We start from the raw sequence: 13,801 nt of genomic DNA on the forward strand, positions 1-13,801 counted from the left end.
TGATATATTACTGTTTTTCTAGTTCTGACTGTATTATTTGGTTTCATGTGCATCAACAGGAGTGAGGAACAATCATAGGATTCCCCTTACATTCTGTATATTACTCCAGGAAGACAACACAGTATTTAATTAATATAATCACCTGAAAACTTCAACAACAGAAATTACTTCCTCGGGAAGAATTCCTAAAAGTTGAATTGCTCAGTAAAATTATCTGCATGTTTTATCAAATTTTAGGGTTTATTAGCAAAATGCCCTTTAAGCAATATATAAAGTACCTGTTGCCTGTAATCATCATCATCATCATCATTATCATCATCATCATCCATATAGTGTTTACTATGAGCAGTCCTGGGCAGTCTGGATGGACTATGCCAAGACTGGATACTATATCAATCTTTTTAAATTTTATACATAAAAATATTTAAGTTAATTTCTATCTAAAGAAAATAAAATGTTTCCTTCCTTCCTTGTTTCCTTCTTTCCTCTCTACCTCCCTTCTCTTCTCTTTCTGACATTTATTTTCCTTTTTTAAGATGGTAGTTAATGTTTATTTTTTCCTTTGAGTATTCCTTTTTCTACATTGATTTGTACCAAGTATGTGTATGTCATGAATAGAACTAATGTGTTACATATGTCACAATTTTTTAGTTTGCCTCTTTTAATTTTTTATTGTTTTCTTCACATATAGAAGTTTAAAATTGTTGTTTTATGAAACTTATCCATCTTTTTACTTATAGTATTTTTTGTTATTTTTAAAAGGTTGTCACCATGGTGAGGTCATATAAATATTTGCTCTAATATTTTTCTGCAAATTTTATGATTTCATTTATTTTTTGAGAGAGAGAGAATTTTAATATTTATTTTTTAGTTTTCAGCGGACACAACATCTTTGTTTGTATGTGGTGCTGAGGATTGAACCAGGGCCGCGCGCATGCCAGGCGAGCGTGCTACCGCTTGAGCCACATTCCCAGCCCCATGATTTTATTTTCTTCTAAAATTTATTTAGTTTTTTAACATGAAAGTTCATTGATGGCATTCTTTCTACCTTTCCAACACTGCTATGGGTTTATTATTCTTCTCATATCATTTCTGTCATATGAATGGGATTTAATAAAGGAGGTTAAAAACAATTGCCACATTGAAAAATAGATTTTTAAAATAGTTAATTATTTGATTTCTGGCTCATTTTTTAATATGGCTGTTACATCATTAAGATTTTCTACTTCTGATTAAATTTTGGTCATGCACGGTCTTCAGTTTTCCTTTGTTGTTAGTCAAGATCAGTATAAAGTATTTCCTCATAATTTAAAAAAAATTCCCTTCATCTGTGATTAAATGTATTCCCACCCTATTAATTTTTATGTATTTGTCTGGTTCCCCTTAAGTTTCAGCTCTGCTTCTCACTAATGAAAGCATGTGAGTTCAGTCACTGGAATATTAATTTTATTTCATTGTAAGTAACTTAAACCATAATTTTACATTATATTTTAGAATAAAATGTTAAAACATTGCATGATTTGTATAATAAAAGGAAAAAACTCAAAGGAATGTGTTTGTGGAAGGATTCAGGAAGGGGGAAAAGGTGAGTGTGCTTTTGCCCCTGTACTGTGTACTTTGGTGAAGAAATTGCCAGCTAAGAGAATCACTGAACTAACAATGGTTTATCTATTTAGCTTGTTTTTAAAAACAACTTCTTAAGTTAGCTTAACAAAATTTACTTTACTTTGTTTGTTCATTAATGTTTGCCGTTATCATTTTGTAGCCAACACCCCATTTCCCTTTTGTAATTTTTTGTTATCCTATTTAAATGCCAAATTAATTTATATTATTTTTATTGTTTGTATTTCAACTCTTTGAGTATATAAGTTTAATTGAATTCATCCACATATACCCTGTAAATAAAATATTACTTAACTTGAGTTTGATAAGAGTGCAGATTCTTGTACAACACTTATTTCAGTAGGTTTGGATGGGACCTAGAAATCTGTATTCTTAACAAGTTCCTCAGATCACACAAAGAGAAATCCTTTGCTAATTGCTGATTTATGTTCTCATTATCATTATTTTTGTTAATTTATTCCAATAAGAACTTTGATTAGCACTTTGTATCAAAAATGTTTGTTTGGCTTTACTTTTTAAGTAGTTGGGTTTTTCCTTCCCACTTTTATTATTAATACCTGCCTTTATTCTATTGAAATTAAAGATAATCTGTGGTGTTGTCTGATTTTTTTTTATTTTTTGAGAAGATACAAAACTATACTATAACACATAGGAATTGGAATTCCCACCACCTATGATTACCTATTGTTGATATCTTTCCATATTTGCTTCCATTTTTAAAATAAAGCAAGTTTTTACACATTTAATTCAAGTTCTTTTCCATCAATGCCCTGTATCCTATTCCATTTCTTCTTGCTCATGTGAAAGTTTGGTATGAATCATTTTAGTATATTTGCTTGCTTGCTTTCTTTATTTTCATTCCTTTTTGTGCCAGAGATTGAACACAAGATCTCATACAGCTTAACATCTCCACCACTGAGCCTCTCTAGAAATATTTCTAGTAGAATATTTCACATATATATGAATGCATCTATAAATACCATAGAGTATAATTTGACATGTGCTGATTCATTAGGCTTTTGAGATCTATACACATTACTATATTCAAAAGTAGTTCATCTTTTGCCTCTGTATTAATCATATTAAGCATACTATATGTGAACATATATATCACTATATTAATTGATGCATATCACATGCCTATATTTTTTCCTTGAGATTTATTGAGGTGTTGTTGACCTAATGACTTTAAAATGCTGTTAAATGGCCCCTGGATATTTGAGGGGAAAAATGATTTTCTGTATGACCTAAATTAGGGTTAGAGATATATACATAAATTCAAAATTATGTCTTCTATTATTCATGTTCTTTTTATCAGTACTGCCATTTCTTTGTTTTTCTTAATCTGTATTGAAATACGTGAATATATTAATGTCTACCACTATATGTGCCTGTCAATTTCTATTTGTACTGTTCTCCCAAAATATATTTCTATTTTTTAAAATTATAAATGCAGTGCATAATAAAAACCATTGAAAAATTCAAAATTTTATAAAAGTGAGAGTTATTCATAATATCAACATTCACTAATCACCACTATCATACTGGTGTATAGCCTTTCATATTTTTTTTTCTACATGTACACATACAATCTACACGCACGAGTTGTTAAAAATATTTTTAAAGTAAAAATATATTTATTGTATTTTTGATATTAAAATATACATGTCTTAGTTTCTAATTGTGCATAAAAAAAGCCAAAAGTGAAAATACTATAATTTCCCTTTATCTGCAATGTATTTCTTATATACCTTTAAAGACACTTTATATCATATAAAAAACACTCACTTTTTAAACATAGTACATATTATTTTATTGTATGATAACATCATAGTACGTTTGACTAATCTCATGTAAATACACATTTAAAATGTTTAAATCATATTTTTTAATGCTACAGTGTTTGTTTTATACATACTGATTATTTTCTTAGAGGAAGTTTTTAGATGAGGTATTTTTAAATAAAGATGGAAATATTTTTAAAATGTTAATTTGTATTCTCAAATTGCTCTAGGATTATTAACAATTCACACTTCGACTAGCATGAGAGTGCATTTTCTCAGCTCCCTATCAACAAGGTTTATCATTATTTCTCATCGTTGCCGATATGATAAGACAAAAGTATACCATCATCCTTATAATTTGTATTTCTTTCATTACTAGTGAGTTTAATCACCCTTTCACAGCCTATTGGCCCTTTGCACTTCTTTTGTAAAATGTACGCTCCTGCCCTGTCTTCTTCCCTTCCCCCATTGGGGGTGTTCCTGTTTCCTTTTTGCTTTGTCAGAGTTCTTTATTATTCATTTTTCGTCTTTTACATGGGATCGGTTTGATTCAGGCTTTCATCCTTTCACTGCCTTACAGATTGCTAATATATATTCTCCACTGGTCTTTCAATGTCGTTTACAGAAGCCGTTTTCCTCTCCCTCCTCCCTCTCAACTTCCTCCCTCCCTACCTCGCCTCTTTTCTCTCGATTAGTCTTCTCTTCTAGTCTCGTCCCTTCTCCCCCCCACCTCTCTCTTTGTTTCCCTCTTCCCTCTCTCTCCCTCCTTTTTTTTTTTTTTTTTTTTTTCAGTGCATAAGTTTTTAATTTTGACCGAGTCAAATCTATCAATCAGGGCCTGGCGCCGCGTCAGCAGAGGGGGGCGGGGAAGTGAGCGCGGAACTGGGGGAGGGGAAGGGGCGGGGAGGAGCGGGCGGAGCGGCTGCGGGAGTTGCTGGGAGTGCGCGCGGTCAGATCACAAGGCGGCGGCGGAGGAGGCCCAGAGACCTGAGCGCTGAGACCTCAGCCCGCGGCCTACGCTGAACCCTCTCGACCGGAGGACCAGGGAACCGCAATCTTCATCACAGAGGTACCGTGCTCTGCGCTCCTCGCCCAGCCCGGCCCAGTCCGCTGCTGCGGCGCCTCCTTCCTTCCTCCTTCCCTCGCTCTCTCGCTCGCCCGCGCCTTCCTTGCCCGCCTGCGTCACCGCGGCCGCCATGGCTGAGAACGGCGAGAGCAGCGGCCCCCCGCGCCCCTCCCGCGGTCCTGCTGCGGCCCAAGGCTCGGCCGCTGCCCCGGCAGAGCCCAAAATCATCAAAGTCACTGTGAAGACCCCCAAAGAGAAAGAGGAGTTCGCGGTGCCTGAGAATAGCTCGGTCCAGCAGTTTAAGGAAGCGATTTCAAAACGCTTCAAATCCCAAACCGATCAGCTAGTGCTGATTTTTGCTGGAAAAATCTTAAAAGATCAAGATACCTTGATCCAGCATGGCATCCATGATGGACTGACTGTTCACCTTGTCATCAAAAGCCAGAATCGACCTCAGGGCCAGTCCACCACACAGCCTAGCAGTGCCGCGGGAACTACTACTACCACCACGGCGTCGACTCCCAGGAGTAACTCCACACCTACTACCACAAATAGCAGCCCGTTCGGGTTGGGGAGCCTGGGAGGACTTGCAGGCCTTAGCAGCCTTGGTTTGAGCTCGACCAACTTCTCTGAGCTCCAGAACCAGATGCAGCAGCAGCTCATGGCCAGCCCTGAGATGATGATTCAAATCATGGAAAATCCCTTTGTTCAGAGCATGCTTTCGAATCCTGATCTGATGAGGCAGCTCATTATGGCCAATCCACAGATGCAACAATTGATTCAGAGAAACCCAGAAATCAGTCACCTGCTCAACAACCCAGATATAATGAGGCAGACTCTCGAAATCGCCAGGAATCCAGCCATGATGCAAGAGATGATGAGAAATCAAGATTTGGCTCTCAGCAATCTCGAAAGCATCCCAGGTGGCTACAATGCTCTACGGCGCATGTACACTGACATTCAAGAACCCATGCTGAATGCCGCACAAGAGCAGTTTGGGGGTAATCCATTTGCCTCAGTGGGGAGCAGTTCCTCCTCGGGGGAAGGTACTCAGCCTTCCCGCACAGAAAATCGGGATCCACTGCCCAATCCATGGGCGCCACCGTCGACTACCCAGAGTTCTGCGACCACCAGTACAACCACAAGCAGTGGCAGTGGGTCTGGCAGTAGCTCCAGTAATACTACTGGGAACACTGTGGCTGCAGCTAATTATGTCGCTAGCATTTTCAGTACCCCAGGAATGCAGAGCCTGCTGCAACAGATAACTGAAAACCCCCAGCTGATTCAGAATATGCTGTCCGCACCCTACATGAGAAGCATGATGCAGTCGCTGAGCCAGAATCCAGATTTGGCTGCACAGATGATGCTGAGTAGCCCACTGTTTACTGCAAATCCTCAGCTGCAGGAGCAGATGCGTCCACAGCTCCCAGCTTTCCTGCAGCAGATGCAGAATCCAGACACGCTATCAGCCATGTCAAACCCAAGAGCAATGCAGGCTTTAATGCAGATCCAGCAGGGGCTACAGACATTAGCCACTGAAGCACCTGGCCTCATTCCAAGCTTCACTCCAGGTGTGGGGGTGGGGGTGCTGGGAACCGCCATAGGCCCTGTAGGCCCAGTCACTCCCATAGGCCCCATAGGCCCTATAGTCCCTTTTACCCCCATAGGCCCCATTGGGCCCATAGGACCCACTGGCCCTGCAGGGCCCCCTGGCTCCACTGGCTCTAGCGGCCCCACTGCACCCACTGTGTCCAGCTCTGCACCCAGTGAAACCACCACTCCAACATCAGAATCCGGACCCAACCAGCAGTTCATTCAACAAATGGTGCAGGCTCTGGCTGGAGCAAATCCTCCACAGCTGCCGAATCCAGAAGTCAGATTTCAGCAGCAACTGGAACAGCTCAACGCCATGGGGTTCTTAAACCGTGAAGCAAACTTGCAGGCCCTAATAGCAACAGGAGGCGACATCAATGCAGCCATTGAGAGGCTGCTGGGCTCCCAGCCATCGTAATTACATTTCTGTACCTTGAAAAAATGTATCTTATTTTTGATAATGGCTCTTAAATCTTTAAACACACACAAAATCGTGCTTTACTTTCATTTTGATTCTTTTAAATCTGTCTATTATAAGTCTAATATGATGCATTTTAAGGTGGAGTCCCTCCCTCCCTTTTTTCTTTTCTCCCCCTTCCTGCCCCTCCCTCCGCCCTTCCCTTTCCCCCCCTGCCTTCTCCCCTCCTTTGTTTCCTTCCTTCCTTCTTTCCTTCCTTTTTTTTTTTTTGGTTTCCTTCCTTCTGTGTTTCGAATGGTGGGAATCAATGCTGTTTCACTCAAAGGTGTTGCATGCAAACACTTCTCTTTATTCTGCATTTATTGTGATTTTTGGAAACAGGTATCAGCCTTCACAGTTGGGTGAACAAGTTTTGTCCTACAGATGTCCAATTTATTTGCATTTTAAACATTAGCCTATGATAGTAATTTAATGTAGAATGAAGATATTAAAAACAGAAGCAAATTATTTGAAGCTCTAATTTGTGGTACAATATTGCTTATTGTGACTTTGGCATGTATTTTTGCTAGCAAAATGCTGTAAGATTTATATCATTCATTGATCGTTTTTGCTATATTTGTACACAGTACAGTAAGCACAATTGGAACTGTACATCTAGAAGTATTACTGTAGAATCTGAGCAGAGTATGTGTAACCCAAATAAGAAAGAATACAAGAAATATTTCTGGAGCTAGATATGTCTCATGATTTTGTAGAATCTTACAGCATATTTGATAAATTTCTCAGTGAAAAATGTTGGCTAGGCAAGTTCAGTTAAAATATAGTAGAAATGTTTATCCTGGTATCTCTAAGTATACATTTAATTGTACAGAAAACTTACAGTGTAACATTGTGTCAACATTTGCAGATTGACTGTATATGACCTTAATCTTTGTGCAGCCTGAAGGATCAGTGTAGTAATGCCAGGAAAGTGCTTTTTACCTAAGACTTCCTTCTCAGCTTCTCCCATAAAGAGACCCTAATATGCATTTTGATTTGTAATTGGAAATGTAACTTTTACTGAAAGTGTCATGTGATGTTTGCATTACTTTTAACTGCTATGTATAAAGGAAAGTGTATCTTTTGACTTTATTGGTTATTTCTCTTGTGCACAGGGAAAATGCATTAAAAATGACTAAAAAAAATAAAAAAATTAAAAATGGATAAATCTTCTTCTTTTTGCCTTCTGGCCCTAGGATCATGTTTAGAAGGGTATTCCCACCCCAAGATTATATAAATCTTATCCTGTATTTCCCTTTCATGGTTTAATTTAAATTTTTTGCCCTATCTGGAATTACTTTAATGTATGGATTTAGGTGTTCTAACTTATTTTTCTCAAAAGGTTAATCAGTTGTTAGCCAATATTTTCTCCTTTCCCAAATTGAAGTATACATATTCATACTTGTTATGTTTGGATTCTCTTTAGTTCCACTGAACATTGTAGCCCTAGTAAACCAGCCTATACTTTTGAGTTAGAAATATGACTTCATACCTGTTAGGCAAGTCCTCTGTTGATCATCTTTATTTTTTACAATTTTCTAATGATTCTGACATATTTGTTGTATCAGTTGAACATTACATTTAATAGGCTTTCCACAAAAGATAAATTGGGAATTTGGGATTGTTTTAAATTGATTATAATAGTGAGCACTGCAGAATTGCATTGCTTTCCAGAAATATTATATATTGCCTCATTATTAAGAACTTTTTATATTATTTGAGAGTTTTATTTATTAAGTCCTGCATAATTTGTGATAAATGTATTCCTAGATAACAAAGACATAAATGGGAGTTTCTATCTGGTTATTTTTGCCATATAGGAAAATTTATTTTCATAAATTATTTAAATTAGCAGTTAATCAAAACTTATTAATTTCATAGGTACTCAGTTGATCCTTTTGAGCTTCTCATGGTAAGCAATCATCAGTGATAAGTTATAATTACATGTTCTTTTCAAAATTTATAACATAATGTCTGACTGCATGGTTAAACATTCTATAACAGTGCTAAATAATAAAGGTGGCAGTGGCATTTTTGTCTTGTTTCTCATTTTAATAAGTATACTGCAGCAATTCTAAATTGTTTTGGAAAAAATATTGAGAGGAAAATAAGTTTGCAAAATACTATATATTCTAGTCCCTCTTGGAGACTTATTGTGAAGTAAATGTTGGTTAGTATGTTTTTAAATGAGTAGGTTTTTTAACATACAGTGTTCTTCAGAAAAACAACTTGGAGAATGATGATTTATTATTCCTCTACAATGTGATGGTAGATGTTTGAGATAATCACAAAGTTAGTCTGCCACAGAAATTTAAGAATTTTAATGACATGGATGATTTTACAAGAAATAAATACTAAACCTGGAGGCATATAAAATAGCAATAAATCAATAACCATAGGAAAAATTGAATATTGTCTGAGACCTGTTCAATCAGATAATTGAACAGATAAGTTTTCAAACATTTAAGGAACAGAGAAATCCTTAGCTTTTCCAGATGTTTTATCTATTTTTTTAATGTTTTGTTTTCTTCCTGAAAAGATCCCTACCTTTATTAAGTCTACTATTTTTCTGCTTTTCAGTTTGCTCATTTTTAAAATAACTTTATTTGGTCTCTTATTACTTTTAACTTTTTCCTCTGCCTTTTGTGTGATGCAATTTCCTCCTGAGACTCTGTTTTTGTTTTGTATTTCTTCATCTATTGATCCAAAATTTATCCATCCTTTAATCAAGAAGGTATATCCTGACCTGCTGTCCCTCCACCTAAGAGTGGAGTGATTTTTGTATCCTTTCACTGTTTACTGGGTTGTCACCCTTCTTTAAACTGGCTGGATGGTGAAAATTTATATTACAGGCTCTAATTCAACAGAATGAGGAAGTAGGGAAGAACATAAAGCCAGAGGCAATCCCACCAGGAGAACTTCACCATTAAGACATCTTTCCTCATTTGCTCCTTTGGCCTATAATTCAGGTATATGTATACTTTGACCACTTGTGCTGGATGGGAGGGGCAGTAGTGGGTAGATAATACAACACTGAAACAAACCTGAGATCACCATGTTAGTTGAGAAACTGATCAGAAGATATATCTGTATTTGAGTGTGGCTGACCTTGCCTTCTGAGAGGGGGCAGTCTGCTTTAAATTTTGTTGATCTAGTGTCAAAATAGAAATATATGGAATAATTACTGCCAGGGCTGTCCCTTATGGTATTAGGGGAGGCATTTGGCAGTTGTCTCACATTCACAAAGGGAATCAAATTCAGAATTTTGATAATGATCTTCAAATTATTGATAACTCCAACCAAAGAGCCAGACTGACCCAATGGGAAATGTTTATCATACAGCTTAATTGAGTAAATGTGAAAATATATCAGAAGGCTTAAATAAAATGGAGATTACACAGTATAACCTCAGTTTATTAAAGAGTTTCTCATCCCAGTCTTTTTCATTGCCTACCCCAATCCCTAGTCCTTGTTCTTTTAAACTAGAAAGTATTAGTGGGTTTCTGGCTGCTGTGATTTTATTGATTTGTCAAAATATCACAGAATTTCATCAGATTGTTGATATCCTTCATGGGAATTCTGCTTTCTTTTTTTTTTTTTTAAGAGAGAGAATTTTAATATTTTTTAGTTTTCGGCAGACACAACATCATTGTTTGTATGTGGTGCTGAGGATTGAACCCGGGGCCGCACACATGCCAGGCGAGCGCGCTACTGTTTGAGCCACATGCCCAGCCCTCTGCTTTCCTTTTTGTTTCCACAGGTTTTTTTCAATGTTTGTTTCCCAGTGGTTGCTTCTGTTGATTTGTGGGAGGAACGGAAAGAATTAAGAACCTGTTGTCATGAAACCGTCTTCCCAGAAATCTGTTAGGAGACTTGAGGGGAAAGCAATTTTGTAAAAATAGAAAGGAGAAACATGGTTTGTCAGACAGGCTAAAGCTACACAAAGAACAGTCTTTATCAGGTGATGTACATGTTTGCCTAGGTTTAGACACTTTGATAATGGGTAAAAATCCTTGGCAAAAGCTACTTTTAGTAACAAACTAGAAATTGGAAAATACAACCTTGAAAGAGTTGTTTTTTCCAATATACAAGGACACTATTATTCATCAAATGACTATCAATTGAGACATGTATTTCTAGCTGTATTGCATGAATATAGTCAAGGGCTCCCTAAAACAGCACTTCAAAATACAACTTCAGAACTTCTTGGCCTAATGTGTAGATTAGCAAACTTAAGCTAATTTCAGAGAAAATTCTATAATTCATTATTAAAAGAATGTTTGGTAAACATGGAAGAAAGAAAAAAGGTGATTGGCTCTAGCATGGATTTTATAAGATTGTCTTCTCAGACAATTTTTCTGTTAGTTTGGGGTAACAATAATTACTAACACATTTACTGTTATGTTTAATTGTAATAACTACATGGTAGCACTGTTATCTTGCCCAATTTCAGATAAGGAAATAAACTAATTGAGGTTAAGTAACTTTCATAAGGTCATACTACTATTATGTTATTGAGTCAAGATTTGCAATCAGTTCTGAGATTCCAGAGTATGTTCTAACTAGTACCTAAATCTATTTGTACCTCCCCCTAAATCTATGAAATGATTCCATTCTATTTATTTGTCACAGAGATTTTATAGTTAATTATATATTATTTGGCCTCCTGAGTGTTATTCAGGAGGCACATTAGCTCTTGTTAAATAAATGCATGCTTACTGCTATTCACCCTGGATCAGGCTACATGAAAATGCACATGTGAGAATCAGCTCTGTCACAAACCAGAGACTAAAATTTAGAGCTTTGCCTTTCCTGACTTTCAAGTTATGGCTAATATTTGAAACTGCCCTTCAGTGCATCTGTTCACAGTGGCCTAATATATACAGTGTCTCCAAATTGGCAATCACTTGGGCCACTTGTGCTTCAGCTGCTCTGGAAGATATCTGCTTTTTGTTGAGCTGCCTCCCAGAGATCTCAGGAGGAGATAAATATTGTATGCCTCACCAAGGCATTTGACAGTTTTCGCAAAGTGTCCTTGAGAACAAAATGGAGTAACATGAGCTAGAGGATAATGGCCAGACAGTAGTCAGGTTGATAATTTGAATTGACAATATTCAAAAATGTGTCAATGTGAACAGAAATTTCTATCTTAGCTTGGTCCCATTGACATTATTTTTCAATGACTACCATAAAAATATAGTACACTTACCCCACTGCAAGTAATATAGAAGTAGAAGACACAATAAATGTACTGAATAAAGTCCTTAGAGGCTAGGGAAAATAGCCAAATCTAGCAGGATTAAATTTAATAGGATCAAGTATGAATTTCTACACTTGTTTCAAATTTTCAGTTACTAAGGGTAGGTGGGTATGTGATTTAACAATAATATATATGATTAAGACTTTGGTTTTAATTTGCTATAAGTTAAACATGAGCTACCTAAATGAGGTTACAGTGCATACAAATTAATGAAATCAGAGGCTTCATTAATAGAGGCATGGTGCCCAGAGAACAAAGAAGGAATGTTTTGTTCTCTGCTAGATAGTTTATGTTGGGAGATTGTAGCATAACAGAGTGCTACAATTAAGACGGAAACAGAAAACCTGGAAAGTGACTGAGGTGGAGACTGAGTTACAAACCAATGGAATTTTTTTTTTTTTGTACCTGGGATTGAACCCAGAGGCACTTCACCACTGAGCCACACCCCCAGTCCTTTTTAATATTTTATTAGAGACAGTCTCGCTGAGTTGCTTAGGGCCTCATTAAATTGCTGAGGCTGGCTTTGAACTCACTATCCTCCTGCTTCAGCCTCCTGAGTCGCTGGGATTACAGGCGTGAACCAACATGCCTGGCTTGGAATAAATTTTAAGAGCAAGAATGCTTGAGTTTGTGTATATTTTTTTCCCCAAGTAATTGAATGCCTATTAGGTAGAAGAAGGGTAACATTTACTTGAAGTACCTCTAGAGGGCAGAAGTCAGAATTTTAGCTTACTGTTACGAACATCTAGCAATTCTTTGAAGATACCTTCCTCTCTGTGGTTGTTAAAGTAGAAGCCCCTTTGCAGAAATATTCAAGAATAGTTTTATATTATCAGGTAGAACTTTGGATTGGAAAATTTAAATGATTCTTTGCAAAGCTCATGTTCTCCCAGTGGACTTTTCAGCTTCTTAGTGAAGTTGCAAGATCTGGGATCAAAGCTGTTCCTTGAATAGTTTAGCAAATAACTACTTAGGAGTAGACTGCACACCTTTGTTAACATATAAGATCTAGGTCAATTCATTCACTCTAGTTTTCAAGTGCTATATATGGGGAAAGAACCCGAACTATAAGATCTTAAATTGAATGTAACAAAGTGTTCAGAACTTGGGAGCAGAAAATAGGAGGGGATATTGAGGTCAAAGGACTATTTGGAGGTTTGATGGCTACAGGGGTATTCTGACTTTTTTCTCTTGCTAATATTTCCATATTTCCTGTCATTTGTAGTGCTGAGAGGAAGAAAATCTGAGAGTGAAATGTATGATGTAATGGCAGAAGGCATATTCCATGTATAATCCTTTAATTAGAGTGATCACTTTAGAGAATAAAAAAATGTTTGTGCTTTTCTTTATGTGACACAAAATAGGTGTCTCATTACATCAAATAAATTACACTAAGAATCTTAGTCACAGTATTTTCTTTATCAGGTGCTCTAGGATTCCAAAAGTTCTAGAAAAGAGCATCCTAGTATTAGTGACAGACTGAAACACAGCAAACTCCTTATTTGAGGAATGTGAATTGAATCTCAAGTGTGTGTTAACTTTGGTTTTGCCAGCTAAATCTGGGTTCCTTCCCCATATGCTTATACTGATAACTACCTTCATATACTCCCCTATAGGTTGGCTTTCTATGTGGGCCTTGACCTGTATGAACTACATGTCATATGACCAGAGGACATGGGGAAATAATCTTGCCTTCTTACTTTATTCATACCTTTGCTCACATTTCTTGATACATTCTTATATCTAAATGACTTCAGTTCCTTTATTTTTTTTCTTGTTCCACCTTTTTTAAATTTTTTTTAAGTTGTAGATGAACATAATACCTTTATTTTTATTGGTTTATTTTTATGTGGTGTCAATGATCAAACCCAGTGCCTCACATGTGCTAGGCAAGCACTCTACCACTGAGTTACGACCCCAGCCCTTCTTGTTCCACATTTTTATTGGTATCCTTGAACTTTTTAAAAATAAACTTTTTGCTTTAAATAGTTTTACAACAACAGGAAAATTTTTTACAA

At 36.8% G+C, this 13,801-nt stretch overlaps 1 protein-coding gene across 1 annotated transcript; it reads left to right on the forward strand.

Moving 5' to 3' along the window:
* Positions 1 to 4,333: 4,333 nt before the first annotated feature.
* On the forward strand, positions 4,334 to 8,554 carry Ubqln2 (ubiquilin 2). Its single transcript, XM_027924841.3, has one exon. It carries the CDS (start codon positions 4,604 to 4,606, stop codon positions 6,482 to 6,484), a length of 1,881 nt encoding a protein of 626 aa, XP_027780642.1. The 5' UTR covers positions 4,334 to 4,603; the 3' UTR covers positions 6,485 to 8,554.
* The last annotated feature ends 5,247 nt before the right edge of the window (positions 8,555 to 13,801 follow it).

Source organism: Marmota flaviventris, chromosome X (genome assembly GCF_047511675.1).
Source record: "Marmota flaviventris isolate mMarFla1 chromosome X, mMarFla1.hap1, whole genome shotgun sequence".
NCBI classification, from domain to species: Eukaryota; Metazoa; Chordata; class Mammalia; order Rodentia; family Sciuridae; genus Marmota; species Marmota flaviventris.